The 21843-nt window shown below is 34.2% G+C and overlaps 1 protein-coding gene across 4 annotated transcripts in view; it reads left to right on the forward strand.

The window, feature by feature from the left end:
• The first annotated feature begins 540 nt into the window (after window positions 1–540).
• The window catches only part of LOC148278828 (uncharacterized), a 47980-nt gene continuing 26677 nt past the window's right edge, over window positions 541–21843 (forward strand). For all 4 annotated transcript variants that reach the window (XM_088230846.1, XM_088230847.1, XM_088230848.1 and 1 more), the window contains exons 1-3: window positions 541–701; window positions 930–1015; window positions 8078–9062. In XM_088230846.1, coding sequence (XP_088086972.1) covers window positions 8913–9062 — 150 coding nt within the window. In that variant the 5' untranslated portion in view covers window positions 541–701; window positions 930–1015; window positions 8078–8912. The remainder of the gene's footprint in view (window positions 702–929; window positions 1016–8077; window positions 9063–21843) is intronic.

Here is a 21843-nt window from a genome sequence, read left to right on the forward strand (position 1 = left end):
AGCTGACAAGTTAAGTAGCGATGTTGAAACGGCTGTGGTAGACAGTGTGAAGTGTGATTCATAATCATAGAATGCGTACATTTTGCCTCGGTAAATATCTACGAAACCAATTGGCTCATTAATCGGTATTCAAATAAGGCTGAAAACACGGAATTCACCGGCATTTTACACAAATAACATCACTCCGATGTTTTCTAACTGCGTATTTCATGTTACGAAAATCGGTAAGCTTATTAGAACGTATCGGATATTCTTTACAATAAATCGCATTCTGATCTTATTAAGATTGTGATCCTTATAACTCATCCGCTGCATTGAGATACCGCGTTTGAATGAATCACGAATCTCGAGTGTGCGTCGGAAAAGGAAAAACAATGCGCAATGGAAAGGGAAAAATGGATAAGTAGGAGATATAATTACTTATGGCTGGTATTGATGCGTTTTCACGCGGCGCCGCCGGCTTCTGTCGCCGATCGCGCGGTGCGGATCGCTCGGTTTGCGCGGGAGGCGCTGCGCACGGCGCGAGTGCGCACTGACGCCACTGCCGATCGGCAGGCGCGAACGACGCACGGTCTCCGCGGGCGCTGATCAAACCTCCCAAGTTGCGAAAACTCGGAAAATCTCGTCCGTGAACGGAAACGGAAAACCTCCATTCCGGCGGGAAATCAAACGAAAAATTCGACAGCGCCCAACGCAACCTGGTAAGGACTCCGCCATTTTTAAGTGCGATTTTCAAAGTTTGTGTATACAATAGTATGCGCGCAGACATTGACTGTAGGTTATTTCCTCTTTCGCTAATTTTAGACCCCGGTTGTACGAAGAACATTATTTTAGTTAGCTTTCCGATGCGCCTCTCTCAGATCCGAATATTCCGTCGTATTATCGCGATTTTCACAAATCCTAATGTGTGCCCCGCTTTCTGATTCCAGTGATTTACGAATTAAACGAAAAGGTTTAGCAAACGCCAGGATATCTTTCCCAAAGACGAACACGGCTCACGGACTTATCTATGAAGGTAAAATAATCAGCTATTTTATAAATTTGCAAAAGTATTTGCATAATGATATCATACGCAATATGTCAACAACCTGTTTCTTGTAGATACCGAACGTAAATATTTAATCAGTTGATTCGTTTATTTTCCTCATTATGCAGCCGAATTTTACATTTTCCGATATGCCCGGAATTTTCTTATGAAGAAACTAATGTCGCTCTTACAGAGCAAACATTTGAAAATGAACAACTTAATAAAAGATTATCTAATATTTCTAAATAAGTAGGTTTAAAACGTTTAAATTTTTTTTCCTGTCAAAAATATCACAAAGTGCATCCTACAATAATTTTATAAATATTTTTTTTCAAATATCGCGATAGGATAAAAAAGATAACGCACAAAATATTTTTTTAATGTTTCAAGTACTTGAAATAATATTTTATATATTTTCCATTGACAAACCAGTTCAAATCTAACTCGAAGCCAAAGGGCTTCAAAGGAAAAAATAATAAAAATGATCTAATAATCCTTATTTTCTATGAATATTTCATGTTTTATTTTATTTTATTTATTATGGTTCACAAACGATAAATACGAAATTGGTAAAATATTTATTGCGTTTCGATATTGTTCATCAACCTGAATTCAACCAACACGTACAAATAAGTAAAAAAAATCTTGAAAAGCACAAGTTTCATTGAATTATTTATTTATATTTTTTATTTTATTTATTATGGTTCACAAACAACAACAACAATACATACTACATTGGTATAATAATCACAATTTGTTATGTTTATATGAATATTATGAAGTTATCTACTTCCACAATAATTATTTCAATTTTACCTAATTAACAAAAGGGCTAATTTAATTTTTTTATTTATAATTATCATCATTCCATTCCCGCACCTAATAGCGCATATGGCACTACATTGGTACACCAATCGCAGCGTATCTTGATCATTTTTGTTACATGAAGGTAAGATGATCAGTCTTACGCTTCAGGTACCAGCCGGGGACTACGAAATATTCTAATGTGAAAACACCCTTTTAAATAATTATTTCATATCAACAATGTCGGGAATCGAACCCGAGACCTCTTGCATGGCAGGCTAACGCGCTGACCATTACACCACGAGGCCGATTATTAATTTATTTTGTTTTTTTTACAATATGCATAAGAGGTAAAATATAGTATTAAAAAAATAATAATTACATAGCAATGAAATACATTTTAACAGTAAGAATAGTAAACATAAAATTCCACAAAGGTATGGCCTGTGTTTAATTTTATAAATTCAGTAACAGTTCTCTTATATTTATTTAAAATATCGTTTAACACTTTGTATCCCAAAGCCGTGTAAACACTTGATTATATAACCATGCATTATGTCCCGGTCCCGTGTTTTCACGTTGTTTACCAGCTGCCTAAAAAAGTGCATTTTATTTACATCTAGTGACTTTTATTAGTACTTTTTTGCTGCTGGTAAACCACGTGAAAACACGGGACCGGGACACAACGCGTGGTTCTTATAATCACGTGTTTACACGGCTCCGGGATACAAAATACAAAAAAGGAGTGAGACCCTGCATATGTGCAAACATTGCAATGAGCAATGTGGCTCTCCATAAAGCCAATGTTGGCAAAACTATCATACAAAAATGACTTACTTAATTATTACAAATAAATCTGAGAAGTTTCAATTGATTTAACCTAGTATTTTCATAATTATGACACTTTGAAGAAACCTAAAGGTATAAAGCATGAAATTTCACAAAAATGGGCCGAGCACAGGGTAAATTCTATGTGTATTCGGCCGGTGCTCAAAGTTCAAATTTGAGCATTAGTTTCTGCATAATGATATAATCTTAACAAACGCGATAATGCGTGATATTGAAGTAGGTATACAATTTATAATATAAATTGATCCAAAATGCAAAGCTTATGACACCAACCTCCGCGATGATGGAGACAATTTCAATTAGCGACGGTAATTTGCACTTTGCTTTGAAATTCCAAGGTGCGTCCATGATACGTGTGTGTTCAGCGTCACATACGATATTCCAGTGTACTGCGGTCCTCTAGTCATGATGTGGTATGGTACGATAATATGTTTCATAGTAGCCGACCGATACTCGTGAAAGCCGAGTGCAGTTGCTCTTTTCGCCTGTTTACTCAGCGGTGACGAGCGCCCAATATTTATATAATACTTGTCATCGCCTCCGCGAATGTTTTTCGACGCGAGATTTCAAGATAAATATATTCATTTCATAATCAAACGCGAAGGCGTCAGGGAACACCTTCAACAAACACAATTGAAGGAACTAGAAACAACACCAATCTACATAACTATTTTTAGTTTCAACTGCCTATAATTGAATTTGTGTTCACGAAGCAGTTTCAGACAAAACTAAATAAGATTAACCTCAAATCCAAATGTCTTGTTTGTTTGTCACAGGGGAATAAACCATTACGAAGCAGGGAAGAAAAAACGGCATTATTTATTTATAATAACGCTAGCCGAAAGCATCAGTGAGATATCTCTGAAAAACACATTCTGAGATAATCGGACTTTCAGTAGCTCAATCACAAATAACTATCGAAGTGTTAATAAGCGACGTGGTGACAATTTAGCATTATGGTTGTTTATCGAATTCGCGATCACAATGGAACATCCGTGAAACCCTAATATTAAATGTCAAAATATTTACGTTTCGCGACGTATAATCCTGCTGCGCAATCACATATTTGAAATTCACCGCTGTAAATATGGAAAATATTTCAAAACTGCTATTTTTATTTATTTTTTTATTTTTTATCACGCTATTTCTTGCGTTTAGCCAGCGGTTAGCAAGACAAATGTCAAGAAAAGCAGTCGCCATAGTAATTGTAATTTAATTTTCACATTTTTGTATTAGATACTCTTTACTATTTTGCAAATGCATTAAATTGTATTATTTTTTATAGTAAACGCCGTTTTTTCACCAATGAACTGTATTTATTTACGAGGAAAACAAAAAAAAGCTGACATGAGCTTGACTTAGAGATTACACACGCGTTGACTTACGACTGCGATAACTTAAGCATGTTTATTATTGTTCATTGTGGTCGCTCAAATGCTTAGCATGTTTTTAAGCACGTCGATTGTTATTTGTGATTGAGCCACTGGTTTGCAAAGGGTCTGACTGTGGTCTGACTGAATTAAATTATCCGAACAATATTATATTTTCAAATAGGTTAACTATCTAACATTAATATTTTATTGTTCGAAAACATTAATAGATTAACATATCTTCATGTTTATCTAAAAATTGGATACTTCGGATTTATCTCACTGTTGCTTTGGGTTAGCGATATGCAAATATTTTTATTGTGTTTCAAAATATGCCGTTTAACTTTTACATGCATATTAGGTATGCGGGTCATGGGATCTTGTGGTTTAACACTGCAATATTTCACTGTCCCTGGACCTATTTATAGCGTAGGACTGATCACCTTACCTTCATGTAAAATATGATCTAAATACGCTATATTCGATGTTCTAATCTAGTGCCTCATGCATCATCGGATGTGGATAGGGCAGCGCTGTGATGCTGATGAGTTGAAAAAGAAATTGACAATCGGACAAATCATAAAAACACAAAAAAAAAATATTTTAAAAATACAAAATTACATGCTGGTACATAAAATTATTTGAGTTGAATATTGTAAACACTTGACTTGTAATTTGGCGAATTTTGAGGTCAACTTTCCAAACTTAGGAACGATACCACTACTAACAATGAAATCTAATTTCGATATAAATGGATGCACTTTTACGCTATTTATTGTTTTCGAAGAGAAAGTTTAATCTCCCACGATTTCAGGTGTAATAGATACACCTATCTTGTATCTGCAGTTTGTTTTATTCCAAGATTTTTTTCAAACATAACTGTTTTAATTTTACAATACACGGTTAACTTTATTGAGGCTGTAAGTTGTAAGATGAAGAGGCAGTTATTATTTGTAAAGTTTTCTACTGTGATTCATTTTCACGGTCGATTGGTCTTCAAGCTCCAGATGTTGATTTGATTATACTAATATCGGGTACCGATTCACGGATTTACACTAACAAGACTTTTTATAGCATTTATTATTGTTTTATTATCCAGTAAAACCTTCGAGATATTTCCTGCCTGCTATTCGACGAGTGTCTGTCTACAGATTTATCGACAAAGTCAATTTTTTTAAATTCAAATCATCCATTGCATATTGTCAAAAAGCTTAGTCATAATTTTTCTATCCGTGCTCTCGTGCTCCAATCGCGATGTATTTGGATCATGTTTGTTTCATAAGGTAGGGTGATCAGTCTTACGCGTCGGGCACCGTTCCAGGGACAATCATAAGGACTTATCACGTGGTCAATCATGCGTGGTAAAAATAGTAACAGTAATTGTCGAGATATTTTATTTGAAAGAATGGCACAAAATGCCGAACACTGTCGTGGAACGGAAAGTCTGTTGATGTCTGTCAATAGTCCGGCTTCTCCTGAAAGAGTTTTCTGTGGTTCCTCTTCTTAAAGCAAATTCAATTCATTTATTTAAAAATAACATGCATACAACAAACTAAAATTTAAGGCGTACATATTATAACAAGAAAAAAAAACATTTAAGAGAATTTTGTCAAAGTAGAAGGAGAATCCTGCTCCAGAAAACCCCTTCGGATACATGGAACAGATCAACATCCAGTGCGATGTTGTTCAGCATAGTTTTATCCCTTCCAACAGGCATTAGCAGGTTGGTCCTGTATATCAGAATATGAAACAATCTATGCTGACGCTGTCTTAGGTAATTATCAGGAACATACAAACCAATGCTCCTTATAATCTCAGAATTATCGACTATACCGCGCAACAATCGATTAACATGTGTAGTCAAATACACATTCCTTCTAGTCTCTAAACTGTTGTAGCCATGCATACCCTGGAGAAACTCGGTCAAATGGGGAGAAGACTTTCAAACCATGTCCCCAGCCAGATTCTTACGTAATAGAGTAATTAGAAGGAAGGGACCTTTTTCAAATTAATTTGTTTTACCAAAACAACATAAACAAATAACCTACATTAAAATTCTATGCAAATAATATAAACTATTTAAGCCGTTATATACATATCAAATCAAGAATGCAATCATGAATCTTTTCTATCCCGTAGAGAAGTGGTTAATTTGGGGACATTTATTTTTTCCATTCGACTAATTTTTGCTTCATTAATTACTAAACGTCAACAAGTATAAACACGTGAAATCAAACAATTGATTTTCATTTAGAACATTACTGCGACCTTAAGCACTACTTGCAAAACACTTAATTATGTTGAATTGACCAAACCATAAAAGTTTTAATTCCCCCTTTGAAGCATTTTCATACACCTTTTGAAGTTTAATCAACAGTGTGGACATTATATGAAGCAAAGTGTCGTCGCATTAAAAAAATAAAAATCTTAAAATAAATAGGAAGTTCAGTGTTTTTTTTATTTTTTTATTTGTTAATGGAATATTAAACTAAGCCAATTTTTTATATTTTTATTTTTATATAGCGTATTATCAGCGCTATGATTTTTTAAAGTTTTGTATTTCTGAAATAACTCCGCGTGTGACGTCAGAAGTTGTTCTATGACAGTTCTTCCGATTGGTTCGTTTACGGTGACCAAACCGGATATCCCTCAAAGCTCTCATACCATTGGATGGTTCATATGAACCAGTGACATCATTCAAAGTAGTGCATTTTTATTAAAATATTTTTTTTTCGTACATTAGAAATTTTACAGTACAATTTAATGCTCTTATTTTTCCCATGGAATATGTGAGAATAAATGGATAAATAATAAATAAATAAATAAAAATAGCAGTTTTGGAATATTTTCCATATTTACACCGGTGGAATTCAAATATGTGATTGCGCAGCAGGATTATACGTCGCGTAACGTAAATATTTTGATATTTAATATTAGGTGTTCACGGATGTTCCATTGTGATCGCGAATACGATAAACAACCATGCTGAGAAATCGTTATCACGTCGCTTATTAGCACGTCTATAGTTATTTGTGATTGAGCTACTGGTCCGAACCAACTAGGTGTACAGGATTCTGAGTATACGGGGATCATCAAGAACCCTACCAGTTCGGAGGTTTTGCAGTAAATCTGAGCATAGTAAGCAATTCAAAAAATAAAATACCTCGACAATGAATTATTGACGTCCGGTCTACCAGCATAGCAGTCTGATTCTAGACGCTCTCTGGGAGGTAGAGAGAGTGTTCAGAATCGCACTGCAGGAATCAATTTCAATGATTTTCACGAAAACAATTAAAAAATACATATATTTATACGAAATCGGAGATAGTCATTATCATGAAATACTCAAGAAGTAGCATTAACTTTATCTAGGTGAAATAATAGTAAAAATAATTCGGTCAGATGAATCTCATCCTCATCAATAAATATTTCAGTTTTTTAACTTCACAAAAGTCAACAGATGTAAGAATTGAATAAAAGTGTAACTTTAAGCATAGGCAGCATGGTGAATATTACACGGTATGTAAGATGGCCACTTAAACCAGCCAATGACAGGTCATAAGCCCTGTTAATGCCTAAAATTCCACATTTCATTATCGCAGTTGTTCTCCATCTCTTTTGTTTAAAAATATTTTTGCAACTTTCAATTTAATTCTACAATGTTTTGAGTATGTACAAATGCTTGCAGACTGGCTAGATTTTCTCCCTAGGGAGTTGTTCATATTTACATTTGTGTGTAAAGTGGCCACTTAGACCAGCCAATGACAGGTCATAGGCTCTGTAAGTGCCTGGACTCCCATATTCCCTTCTCAAAAATGTTTTTCCTCTTTGTTGTAACAAATTTCAATTAAAATTTAATGTTGTAGGTTACAATTTTTCTATGGCACTTTATTTGAGTTGACTTTATCAACAAATGCCTTTGTTTATACTAACAGATGTCGTCCGAATTAATTAGGTGAAATGAATTTTATGTGTACTCACTAAATAATTATAGAACATTATTAAAAATTGTTTATTTTGGTTTCAGAATACGGATATTTCTCCATCCATTTCTTTTGTGAAGTGCGCCGAATTTAAAAGCGACGTGCTAACTGCAATTGCTCACAGGAGTGAACAATTGCTAAGGCCTCGCCACTCTGAAGAATATTAATTACATAAACGTCTTACAAGGCAGCCATTACCTCGTCTTCATCAGATAATGTGCTCAAATTGGCGCTAACCTAATAAAGAATACAAAACTTTCGACGTCAATATAAACGTCAATTTAATTATAAGTGAGCTTTGATACCCGTTTAATATGCGCTGCTAAATTAAGTGTATATATAGAATAACAAATACTAGTCATTTTCTAGTGCCTTCGGGGAAAAGTCAGAATGTTAAAGCTGAAAAAGATTTCGGTATGTGCTGGACTTGTTCCGTATGCATGACAAGCCCCATTGTATCACAAGCGTGAAAGTGATTTATATGGATAACGATGCTGGCAAAGTGTATATTATTTTCGCGCTGTATCTTCTCTAGAAATCTGTGAAATCTGTCCATAAACACGCGAGGCGTAATTACTAATTACAAATTTCGCGATCAAACTGCCGCAGCGGATTATTTTAGATCTGAACGTTGCATTACATAATTTATCTTTAAATAAAAGTGTTGTCGTTTTCCGGAGAATTCCCGCCAATTTGGTTGTCAGTGAACGGAGTGCAGAGACATCTAGCGACAGTGAAAAATTAAAACGCCTTAGATAATATTTTTTATTTTCTTGTCAAAGCGTTTTTTGTGGTTTTTAAAAAGTAGCCAGGTGATTTATAGGTCGTCGGTACCTACCGAAATAAAATAGTGTGGAATTTGTTTTTGAGAGTGTTAGAATGAACACCTCCGAGCAAAATGGAGGAGGAGGTGGTGCTTCTATCCAGAGGAGTTACCGCATCCCGGACCTGCCGGCGCAGGCCATCATGAGGGAGAGGAGCTTCGTCAGGCCGCAGTCACACCATCAGCACTTCAATCATCACCATCAGGTAAATATAAGTTATTATTTTCAATTATTTTAGTACCTACGCAACTGCGGCCTACGCAATGAAATGATTGGTTGTGGTACCTTGCAGAATAATAATAATTATACTTTCACATTAGTTTGCATGAAGGTTTTTCTATTGATTGCTTCGAATATATCTCCAGGACAGAAAGAGAAAGGTACAATTTCTTAGACTGAAATATCTTACTTCCGTGCATTAATAATATGATGCAAATGATAAATTATTGCAGTGCCTTAGTTAACAAAAAAAGGAAAAAGCCGCTAAGCCTTAGGGACTTGTCAGCAGATAGGATATGGAAGGAGGTAATGAAAAATACACGACACCCAGATCATTTGACAAAAAATATTTCTTGAATTTTTTCTTGCAACTGGCGGAAATCGAACCCGCGACTTTATGTGTGAATTAGAGTGAAGTGAAAAGTTATTATAATTTCAATGCAGATAAATATTTCAAATGTAAAATTTTCCATCAAAAATTATGTGTTATTACATAGTAACTTTTGCCTTATGCGTATGGAGTCCGCAATATCAAAATCATAAAAACTCGTTAGAATCTTAAAGTACCTTTTATATAAGTCCCAAATTTCTAACCCACGTTCAAATTCAAATTACGAGCAATTTCTAAATCTTTTTCAATTTGATTCCCTGACAAAACGTCGCGTTATTTTTATATAAAATTTATCTACAAAATATTAAACTAAAAAATAGATACTAACCGGATATAATGTAGAACTATAACTAGTAACCTTTAACAATAAGTCCGCCGAAGTACTTATTATTCGCAATTGAAGTTTTCAATAAATAAATGAAAATAACCTCCTCAATAAAATACAAATAAATGTAGGATTGAGAACACTCAGACATCGAGACATATTTAAACTGCCTTTGTTTTCAAGTAATGCAACATACCACAAACTTTTGGCCCGCGTGTGGTGGGAATACAATGTATATTGCCGAAATAACAAAATCGACATACTTCATGAGACTCTCCCAACTTTGGCAAATAATCTCTTAGGAATAAATCTCAGTTAACAAGTACACATGCTCAACTTATTTTGTATTTTATTGAAAGGGAAGTGAACTTGAGACGTCACACGTAAAGTAAATTCAAAACTTTAAACAATCATAACGCTGATAATACGATACACAAAATTTAAAAAAAAAATATTTTTGGCTATTAACAAACAAAAAAATATTTTTAAAAAAACACCGAACTTCCCCATTTGTAAATTTATTTTATTAATAGTAATATATTTCAACATTTTAGTTAGTAATAACAGACATGTTTAAAAACTCTAATCAAAGTGAGAATAACCAAGTAATAACTATTTGCAATGCATTTATAAATATTATCTATGTATTGGGTATTAACATAAGTTGTGTCAGTTTTTTTCCAAATTAAAAAATGAGCACCAACAGTGGTTAAAGGCGTCATTCGAAAGAAAATTTTCGGCTCTACAAGGTATTGTGTTTGCGTTTACGTTACATATATTATTTTATTTGGTTACAAGTCTCCGAAATGGAATGTCAAGTAGATGATAGTGAGCACTTTCGACACCTCCTTTTGTTCGTGTTCGATCGAGGGAATAAATCTACCAAAGCTGCTTGGGATATTTGAGCAATGTACCGTGAAGATGCTTTGAATGAAAAGACAGCTCGTCGATGGATTTTGCGTTTCAAAGACGGAAGGACGAATTAAGATGGCGAAATACAGTCATGTGACTACAATTCACCAGCTCAGCCAATTCTGCGGTGGTTTGAAGGGAATCTTTATGAATAATATGGTTGAAGCAGTCTTCATCGAAGTTCACTGGTCGTTCGGAAACCTCCATGTATTTTAGGTTAAAATTACTGTCTTTGAAATGCTGTCCTTTCATTTATAGCAGGATACCATATTATTTATCATATACATAAATGACATCGGTGAATCTCTTAAATATTGTAAGATCCGACTTTTTGCAGATGATGCACTGGTTTACATATCAGGAGATAATAATGATACAATGAAAAATAAGATAAGTTACGATTTGGAAAATATATCAAAATGGTTAAAAGTAAATAAATTAAAATTAAATATCTTAAAAACATTTTATTTTTTATTTTATTTATTTAACTTTTTGTACATAATGTTATTTGTACATTGGCGGGCTTTTTGCCAAATGGCAATTTCTTCCAACCAACCAATAAAATAAAAGTTTTATTTTTATAATTCAAGTTACAGAACATATTCAATAGAAAAAAAAAGATTAAAAAGTAAAAAATATATAAAAATAGAAATAAACGTATTTGTTTATAAATTACCTTAAATCAAAACTATTACTCAATGGGAAAAAGGAAAAAAGAGGAAAGAGGAAAAAGGAAAGGAGGAGAGATTAAGGAAGAGAAAGGAGATGTTTCTTCAGACGTGATTTAAACAGAGATAATGTAGTAACATCTTTGATGGTGGATGGGAGATGATTCTACAGTCGAGCCGCATGGACACTATATGAGTTAGAGAAGAAAGAGTAATTGTGTATGGGTATTAAGAGAGTGCCTTGAGAATGAGAACGAAGAGGTAAACCACGAACTGATAAGCGTTGAAATTTTTCACACAGGTATATAGGAGCGTTAGGACTATGAAGTACATTGAACAGAAGTGAGAGGGAGTGATAGTCTCTCCGCTGTCTAATTTTGAGCCATTTCAGTTGCCTACGATAATCAGAAATGTGTTCATATTTCCTAAGACCAAAAATGTACCTTATGCGTGTATTCTGAAGTCGTTCAAGTTTATCGAGTTGCTCACAGCTTAAATCAGTCACGGAAACATCAGCGTAATCTAGAATGGGTAGTAGTAATTCTTGAAGTAAAATACTTGAATATTGGGAGAAAAAACATACCCCAGGGAAACAATATTAATATTGATAGTTTAAATATAAATTCTGTGAGCGAAATTAAATATTTTCGGGTTTCCGGGTTTCCAAAACACATTCTCAACATGTAACAAAAAAAAAGTTTATGGGAAGATTGCGAAATGTAATAGATGTAAAGAGTTGTGTCCCTATATATAAAACAATCATATGTCCACACATTAATTACTGTTCTTCTATTCTTTTTTTTTGTAATGAAGGAGATATTAAAAATATTCAAATTCTTCATAATAAGGCGATGAGGATTATACTCAAAAGAAATACCTATTCTAATGTAGAAAGCATGCACAAAGAAACTGGCTCGCTCACAGTAAAGCAGCAAATTTGAATCGGGTTGTGGTCCTGTGGCTAGTATCTCGGACTCACGGACCAAAGGTCCGTGGTTCGAATCCTACTCTACCCCAACTTGATTCCCATTTTCTAATAGTGAGCTATTTACAACTCGTTGAAAATGGCCCTCAAAATTAAATATTTGGGTAAATCATAAAAACGCAAATATTTATTTTTTTTAAAAATAAATTAAATATAATGTAGCAATTTTTATACATAAAATAATTAAGGGGATGAATAAAATAAAAAAAATAATAAAATTTAACTAACAATGCCATACATATTATGAAACAATGGATAAAAAAGATAAGATTACCAATGAGGAGAAAAACAGAATCTCAAAACTCACTGTACAAGAGATTGAAGCTGTACAATGAGTTACCTGAAGGAATAAAGGAGATAGAAAAAATCGGAATATTTCAAATTAATTTGAAAATATATGTTATTGAGAAATTTTGATAAAAAATTGTAATGTTATTAAAAGTTTAATCTTGTTCTTAAGATGTTATGAACTAACTTAATAAAGCATAAATAAATCGTTATTATTTGATATATTTATTAGCATCGAATTAATCACTCTGTGTGTCAAACACATATTTTTTTATTCAGTTTAAATATTCAATGCAACTCGCTCAATTCCTACCTCGAAATTGACATTGGTACCTACATAGGCACGGCTCATACACGTTTTTAATTAATTTTGCGATTGACAAACCTAAGAATGCCTCCGGTTGGTGCGAGACTAGCCGACGAGAATATGCTAACCTCAGAACTGGTGCTGATGGCATTTTCTGTATATGGTCACGTATCTCGGCCGAGTTGTGCGCCTCTCCCACGCCATGCAGCAGGTAGGAGGCAGGAGGCAGGTAGGACCCGACGTTCGGTTACCTTGGGATTTGACAGGATAATATACTATTATAACCTACATATTGCACATCTGATAAAATAGAATCTTAACTATTTTGATTATTTTTTTATTATTATCGGTATGTTTTCATTTTCTGATAATAGGCATATAATGTAACTAAGGCCTATGAAATACTGTCCTGTAAAAAAAATAATTTTAAATTTGTAACTTTGAATTTCCGCAAAAAACGGCCGTTGCGTTGGCCACACCCCTAATACGTCACGATTCATGTCAATTTTTTAATTTTGTTCCTGACCGTTCATTTTTTTTTAGAACATCGTCAGGAATCTTGACGTCACAACTATTAATGCCAAACATGTCGCGTTTTTCTAGTGACATATATTTATGAAATTTATTTTTTAAAGACATAAACATTTCTCTACAATATCCATTTTGATTTTGAAAATACAATTAATAAGTAAATCCATTTCACATATTTTTATCGGTATTCGTAGTACGTGATATTTCCCTATTAATGGAATATTTTCTAATTTTATATTCATTTTTCATTTTTTGATATTATTACTATTATTTGGATTTTTTAAGCATCATTTAGTGAAAAAAAAAACACACGCGCAAAAACGAAGGTCCTAAACACGGGAATTTCCTAGCTAGTCAGGACCTGAAACAAATAACCTCTGTAATTTTAAAACTGTGAAATAAATAAATAAAATTAAAAAAACTAAAAAAGGTAGAATTTCCATGAGAGCCAAAAAACTAAACTTACTCGTTTTCTTAAAACCATATAAGGGTATTATTTTGTATATAGTACGAGTAAAGTGTTACATATGAGGCTATTATTTTGTAAATTTATTTATTTACATATATAAGTTTATTGTACATTATTTGAGATATAAGTCCCAACTCTATGGGACTAAAAGTCCTGTGTTGAGATGAGACGAGCAATTATATGACACAGACACAGACACATGAGTATCACCACAAATATAGGATTAGAAACATAAAAAATATTTTTTTTTAAAAAAACATAAAAATGGAACATTAATATGGTGAATAGTAAACTCAATCATTTGGAAAATCATCAAGGAGTTTCCAACTCAAATCCCTTCCACTAAGGAAAATTCAGTCCTTGACTCCTTTCTTGAAAATAGTTTTTGTCCTTGAGAGCATACTTGCTTATGTATTTTTTCCGATTGATCCGTGGTATTACGATCAACATAGGTATAACTGAGAGTATTTTTCTTTATGTTCCTAATGACTACCTTAGACATAGACAGCTTAAGCTGTTTTATCTTCCTGCTTGCAGAACCAACCTGCCGATGGTAATGCCAGTAGGAAGAGCAATGTCTTTACTCAACCGTATCTCTTCGGATATTGACATCTTTCATATTAGTGAAAAAAAGTTCAGAGAGGATTGCATTCTTTCTCTATAATTGCTGGGTATTTTTTATTTTACCATTTTTGTATATTTAAATTTTAGTGTTCATTTTTTCGTTTTATGTATGCATTGAATTTTTTTGTTAAGTACATAAACGTTTTTAAAATAAATAAATTGAAATTGAAATTAAATTGAAATTGAAAATACGTTCTTCCAAAACCGTATATTGTTTTAAAATAATACCCTCTTATATTCGTGGGTTTTTTTGTTTTTATTACCACCCTTTAAAGCAATGCCGATTTCTCATAGGTATATATAGATTTTTTTTTAAATGCTACGACATTTTATAAAGAAAACCTCGATTGTCGTCAAGAAAATAGTTTAATAAAGACACTGTTTGAGAACGGCGCGAGATGCGGCGACGGCGGCGGCGCGACGCGGCGTTAAGTAGTTTTCCCATTGCAGCGCGGCCCAATAAAAAAAACAGGGTGGATTGAATTTCATCGTATAGTAATGAGGAAGTTCAGTGTTCGTTTTATGTTTTTTATTTGTTAATAGACAATAAAACTAAGACAATTTATTGTTATTTTTATTTTATATCGTAACGTCAGCGCTATGATTTTTTAAAGTTTTGTATTTCTGAAATTACTCCGCGTGTGACGTCGGAGGTTCTTCCCTATCAGTTATTCCGATTGGTTCGTTTACGGTAAGCAAACCGGATATCCTTCACGGCTCTCATATCATTGGTTGGTTCATATGAACCCTTGACGTCGTTCAAAGTAGTGCGTTTTTATTAAAATATTTTTCATAATTTTTTTAGTACATTTTCAAGAAACTTTTTGTTATTTTTATTTTATTTTATTGGGTAAACAAACAGTATGTACATAAACATTGACAATTTCTTTGTATATTAAGTGTAGGACACTCATGCTTACACCAAAAAAAATGTTTACACTAAATTTAATAATTTAATTATGTTCCATATAACAAATTTAAAAGAAAAGGAAAGAAAATGTATGTTTACAATAATAAAGTTGAATATCTGCTTTTCTCAATATTTCTATGATTTTTGACCTAAATTAACATGCATTGTCATAAAAAATATCAGCCTCGGTAAATCTATTGTTATATTGGTCGCATATTCTAGATATTGTAGATTGTTTCAAATAGTTTGTTGACGCGTTATCTGCGTAAAACAGAAGACTTTGTCTTGTCGGTCTATATGGCACACGGAATGAAAGTCTTTCAAGTAGATTAGGGGAATCAATTTTATTGTTGATTAAATTGCATAAAAATAACTGGTCTGACATCACTCTTTGATTTTTAAGAGAGTTTATTCCATGGTACCGCATACTTTCAGCATTGTTAGAGAAGTTAATCTTTAACCGGTAGTAGACCCGTTTAAAGAATTTTTGTCATCCATTCATTCTACGTGACCAAAACTTCTCAGAGACCCTTTCTAATCTTATCAATTATACTTTACTCAGATTTACACTCTCGCCTGATTTCATAATTCGCAAACCTGTCATACATTGATTTCCCACACATTCGTCTAAGAGATCGCATTTTGACCGCGTTGCTTTCATCCTTCCTCTGGCAGTTCCATGTTTCACTTCCATACATGTATAAATTTTGGGACTAAAACTCCGTTGTGCACCGCCAGTTTAGCTACGATTGACATATTTTTATTAGCAATTACTGTGCGTAGTGCTCCGTTCATTTTGTTGCCCGCATTCACTCTCCTTTCAACATCTTTTTCCACTCTTCCATCTCTTGAAAACGTGCTTCCCAGATACACAAATTCTTCTACTTGTCTAAGACATTCGTTGTTTACATTTATTATGCAGTCAGTAACCTCACTTTCCCTTTCAAATACCATCACTTTTATTAGCATATGAGTTTTTTTAAATAATTTTATTCAGCATAATCGGGTTGTGGTCCTGTGGCTAGTGTCTCGGACTCAAGGACCAAAGGTCTGTGGTTCGAATCCCACCCTACCCCAACTTGATTCCATTTTTTAATAGTGAGTTATTTACAACTCGTTGAAAATGGCCCTCAAAATCAAATATTTGGGTAAATCATAAGAACGCAAATACTTCTTTTTTTTTTAAAGAGTTTTTTTAAATAATTAATTCTGTATACTTTACTAAAAATCTGTTTTTTATGTGACTCTATTTTATCGGAGGTGCTATAGGCGTTTTCCGCTTGGAACAATGTCAAATTAAAGATGTTGATTCTGATGTTGATATACTAACAAGGTTGTTCATCAAAAATATTACAATTTAATTAATCAGATTCATTTATAATAATTTTGGGACGAAGCCAACCGATGCATGTTATTTTGATAACACAAATATTATCATAATAACGTAAAACATTATGACAGATGTTATTTGGATGGACCTAAACTATATAACCTGATAATGTTTGTTTAGAAATCTGATAAACCAAGAGTATTGAAAAAGAGAATTACTCAACAATATTTTTTTTATATTTGCATTATTTTTTACCTTGCTTATAATATACAAGGTTTATATTTCAAAAAGAGGATTTTTCTGCTATTATATCACATTATTTTAGCTAAACTGTTCGAATCAGGAAGGATATTCTAATGTGGGCCAATCAGGTACTTCTCAGCATTTGCTCATGTGGAGAGGAAACCACTTAAAACTCTTCAGGAGAAGCCGGCCTGTTGGCCGTAGGCAACAGGCCTTCCGTTCCACTAGAAGAGTGTTCGGCATTTTGTTCCCTACTTTGGTTTATTTTACCAATTGCCTGCACTATATTGATCATGTATGATACTACCTCTCGTGTGAGTTCTTTATAACCTATCACCGATGGGATGTCGCAAAGATCTTCACCCTGGCTTCTACATCGCGCCTCCAGCTGTTATCTTTGAAAGCTGAAATAGGGGCAACGCATCAACAGGTGAGGGACATCTTGAGGAGTTTCATCGTCGCATGGGCAGCTGTCGATCTCGGATAGCTTGAAGCGATGCAGGTAGCTCATGAACCCACCGTGACCCATGAGAATCTGGGTGAGCTCGTAGCCAGCTTTCATGGAAAATTGTAGGGAAAAACAATGTTTGAGTATGTCCAAATGCTTACAGACTGGCTGGATTTCTTCCCTAGGGAGTGATTTATATTTGAATTTATTGCAACAGAGAGGGAAAAGATTTAGCCAGTCTGCAAGCATTTGGACATACTCAAACATTGTTGAATTAACTACCCGGTAAAAGAAGAAGTATAAAAATTAGAAAATTGTTTTCAGGCGTTGCCTAGTAGGTAATTTGGTTCAGCCGGATGAATCTCACCAGCATACTAAAGGTTTCAGCTCCTTTACTTGACAAAAGTCAACAGATGGAAGAGTTGAGGAAATGTGGATATTTAAACATGGGCAGAATGGTGAATGTTACACAGTGTGTAAAGTGGCCACGTAAACCAGCCAATGACCGGTCATAAGCCCTGTAAATGCCTAGATTTCCATATTCCTTTTTCAAAAATGTTTTCCTTCTCTGTTGCAATAACTTTAAATAAAGAGAATTACTATTCGGTTGACAGACATTGGAAGTAAGGAATCAGAAAATTTATCAAGGATTGTAATCTAAATATTTTGCAATTCCATTGAGTCATTTGTAAATCTATTATATTTTTTATTTAAATATATATATTTGTATTGACGTAAACTGTATATATAAATGTATTTTTTTCTCTTTTGGCCTATAACTGTTTTTCTATTTCTTCAATATTATTTTTATTTATGGGAAACATATTCGATAACCATATTTGCCGCAACAAATCTGTTTCATATAGGAACCGATTGCAACACTAGGCATACTAATATTTCTGGCGTGCCGACTCTTCATATACTGAGCCTACTCCTAGTACAAGCAAAATTTGTCAGAGCGTTTTTGTGCCATTTTGTAAAATATTATATGTATGTATAAATAAATAAAATTCAGTGGTGATTTAAAGCATTGGAAATTACGCCGGGTTCTTAGAAAAAAATGACAAAATTTGGACCGACAGAACGCGCTACGTACCTAAAAGGCCGTTTACACGTGGACAATACAATATTCTTCTGTCCCAGGGCTCGACCTTTGTACACGTGTAAACTGCAATTTGTACTATATCAAACCCTACTCCCATACCCAGGCACACTCACTCATATACACTTACCCTCATCGTTATTTTAAGCATTTTTAATGTTTTCTTTTCCTGGATTTTAAAAACAGTATTTTTGTGCGGTATTTTACTGGCTTTATTTTATGATCTGATACAATATTGTGTTTATTTATTTTGTTATGCTGTTGTCTCTCTTAAAAACTAGAAAAAAAAGTAAAATAGAACATTCTTCCGTGACATTATCGCGCGCGCGGCCGCATTCTCGTTGAACGTGTGAACGCGCACGGACATGGCAGTTTTTTTTTTTTAAGAAATATTTGCGTTCTCATGATTTACCCAAATATTTCCTTTTAAGGGGCCATATTCAACGAGTTGTAAATAACTCACTATTAGAAAATGGGAATCAAGTTGGGGTAGAGTGGGATTCGAACCACGGACCTTTGATCTGTGAGTCCGAGACACTAGCCACAGGACCACAACGACTCAGTATTATTTAGTTCGTTCTCTAACAATTCCAATAAACCTTGGTTTAAAACGGATAATATTTTTTGTGAACTCGTTCGTAATTCGTGTTTATTTTGTATTGAGTGAATTTTCGTATTGTCTCAGCGTTCTGTCCTGCGCGGTCAATGCTCTTCACGGAACTGGGACAAGACAATTCCTTTTTATTGTATTGTCCACGTGAAAACGATACTTGATTGCTAGTCGCGGAAGAAATTGGTTGGAAATAAAATTTTTAAAATAATGGGTATTTTCATTACTTCGAACATTCTAAAAACAAATTAATTCTAACTAAGTGAGTCATTTCAGATTGACTGGAACGTTTATTTTTCAGAATACCGTATGATCAAAAATAAACGGGAATTTCTAATTTGAAGTGCCCGCGTTGAACCAAACGGTATTTTTTTTGTGGCCACGTTGACAGCACTATTTTTGATAAAGCTAGGGTTTTCTAGGACAGCGGTGCCCATATCTTAACGGCCGTAGTGAACGGTGATGCGGTATACAGCAGTTGTAACGGGGACTAGATAGTGGTTTCCTAGGAAAACGGTGTTATCAACACCATTTAACACCGTTTCCCTAGAAAATTATTTTCTAGTCACCGTTACGACGGCTGTCCACCGCATCACCGTTCACTACGGCCGTTAAGATACGGGCACCGCTGTCCTAGGAAACCCTAGCTTAAAGCTGTTGATAACACCGTTTTCCTAGGAAACCACTCTCTAGTCCCCGTTACAACTGCTGTATACCGCATCACCGTTCACTACGGCAGTTAAGAAGAGAAGAGAAGAATTAAGAAGCTGTTGATAACACCGTGTTGATAACACCGTTTTCCTAGGAAACCACTCTCTAGTCCCCGTTACAACTGCTGTATGGCGCATCACCGTTCACTACGGCCGTTAAGATACGGGCACCGCTATCCTAGGAAACCCTGGCTTAACCTGTCAAAGTTTGACGGCGATCGGATGCTCAGTCTCAGTATTCAGTCAGCATCTATTTGAGTGAGCCGAAAAATTGCTGTGTGGCGATTTTTACACTGGATAAAAAATTGGCTTAACGAGCGTGCCTCACATTTAATTTTGCTTAGGAAATTTCTTTTACTGAATCATTGGGAATGTTGAATAAAGACTTTGGAGAAGCGTGTATGTCGAAAACACGGGCATACGAATGATATAAGAGGTTTAAATACGTTCGTAAATGCTTAGATGATGATAAACACACTGGACGTTCAGCAACGTCAAGTACCGAAGAAAATATCGAATCGGCGAAGAAAATCGTGTTGGAAAATCGATGTGTACCAATCTGAAAGCTTTCTGTGTTATTGAGCATCTCATCATTGAAATGTTTTGGGTAAAAAACGCGTCCCTCGTTCCAAAAACACTGAAAGAATGTGGAAGGACACTTTTGTGAAATTTACACCACGATAAAACGCCGTCTTATACAGCGGTGATTGTTTCGAAGTTTTTGGCCAAAAATTCGACTTATCTCATCAGCCAGGCATCGTATTTTCCAGACCAGGCCCCGTCTGACTTATTTATTTTTCCAAGACTAAAATTGCTATTAAGAGGAACGCGCTTTGAGACGATTGATGCCATAAAAGTGAATTCGCTGCGAGAACTAACGGCCATGCCTTTGCAGGCCTATGAAAAGTGCATTGGCAAATTCCCGTTTATTTTTTATCACAAAGACTAGATATGCCACAAATAGTGATTTGTCTAAATACCGAATATTCAGTCACGCTCTCTTAAAAAGTGTTAAGAAAGTCGTAAATATTTTTATTATTATTTGACACTTTATATTCATATACAATATATATAAATATAAGGGCGGGCATATTGCCTTAAGGCAATTTCTTCCTACCTACCCAAACCGTTCAGTTTAAGAAAATTATAAATACATGGACATCTTACAATTTTATACAAAAATTAAAAACAGAGATTAAAAAAATAAAAATATACCAAAAAAAAATTTACACTATACTATGAAGAGAGGAGAGGGAATGGGAAGGAAAGAAGAAGGATAAAGGAACAATTGTAATATTTAGATAGTGACATTTAAATCTTGACTTAAATGTAAAGAAAGGGGCGTCTCTAACATTAGTGGGTAGATTATTCCACAATCGAGCGGCTACTACTGTGAAAGAGGAGGCAAGAAAATTAGAGCTATGACAGGGTATTAAAAGGGTTCTCTCGTTACTAGAACGAAGAGATAGTCCGTGTTGTGAAAGAGGTTGGATGAGCTCTCTCAGATAAACAGGCGAAGTGGGATTATTAAAAATATTGTGAAGAAGTGATAGAATGTGAATGTTTCATCTATTCCTGATACTGAGCCAGTGTAGTTGCGTGCGATACTCAGTTATGTGGCCAAATTTGCGAAGATCAAAGATATAACGAATATAAATATTCTGCAATCGTTCTAACTTATCAAGAAATTCAATTAAAGTGATTACCAAATGAATATTTGGAAGATGACAAAGAGTAAATTATAAAAAAATACACGTGTAACAGATAATTATTACAAATTAACAAAATAAAAACTAATACAAGCGGAGTGTATCCGACATTCAAATATGAAAAAAAATTACATTTTTTTTATTTTGTCTAAACGTTTGTAAACAAAATACTGGATTTCACCCCTTAAAGAATCATTAACTGATA

Source organism: Micrasema longulum, unplaced genomic scaffold (genome assembly GCF_059751315.1).
Source record: "Micrasema longulum isolate JH-2025_06_02 unplaced genomic scaffold, ASM5975131v1 h1tg000823l, whole genome shotgun sequence".
NCBI classification, from domain to species: domain Eukaryota; kingdom Metazoa; phylum Arthropoda; class Insecta; order Trichoptera; family Brachycentridae; genus Micrasema; species Micrasema longulum.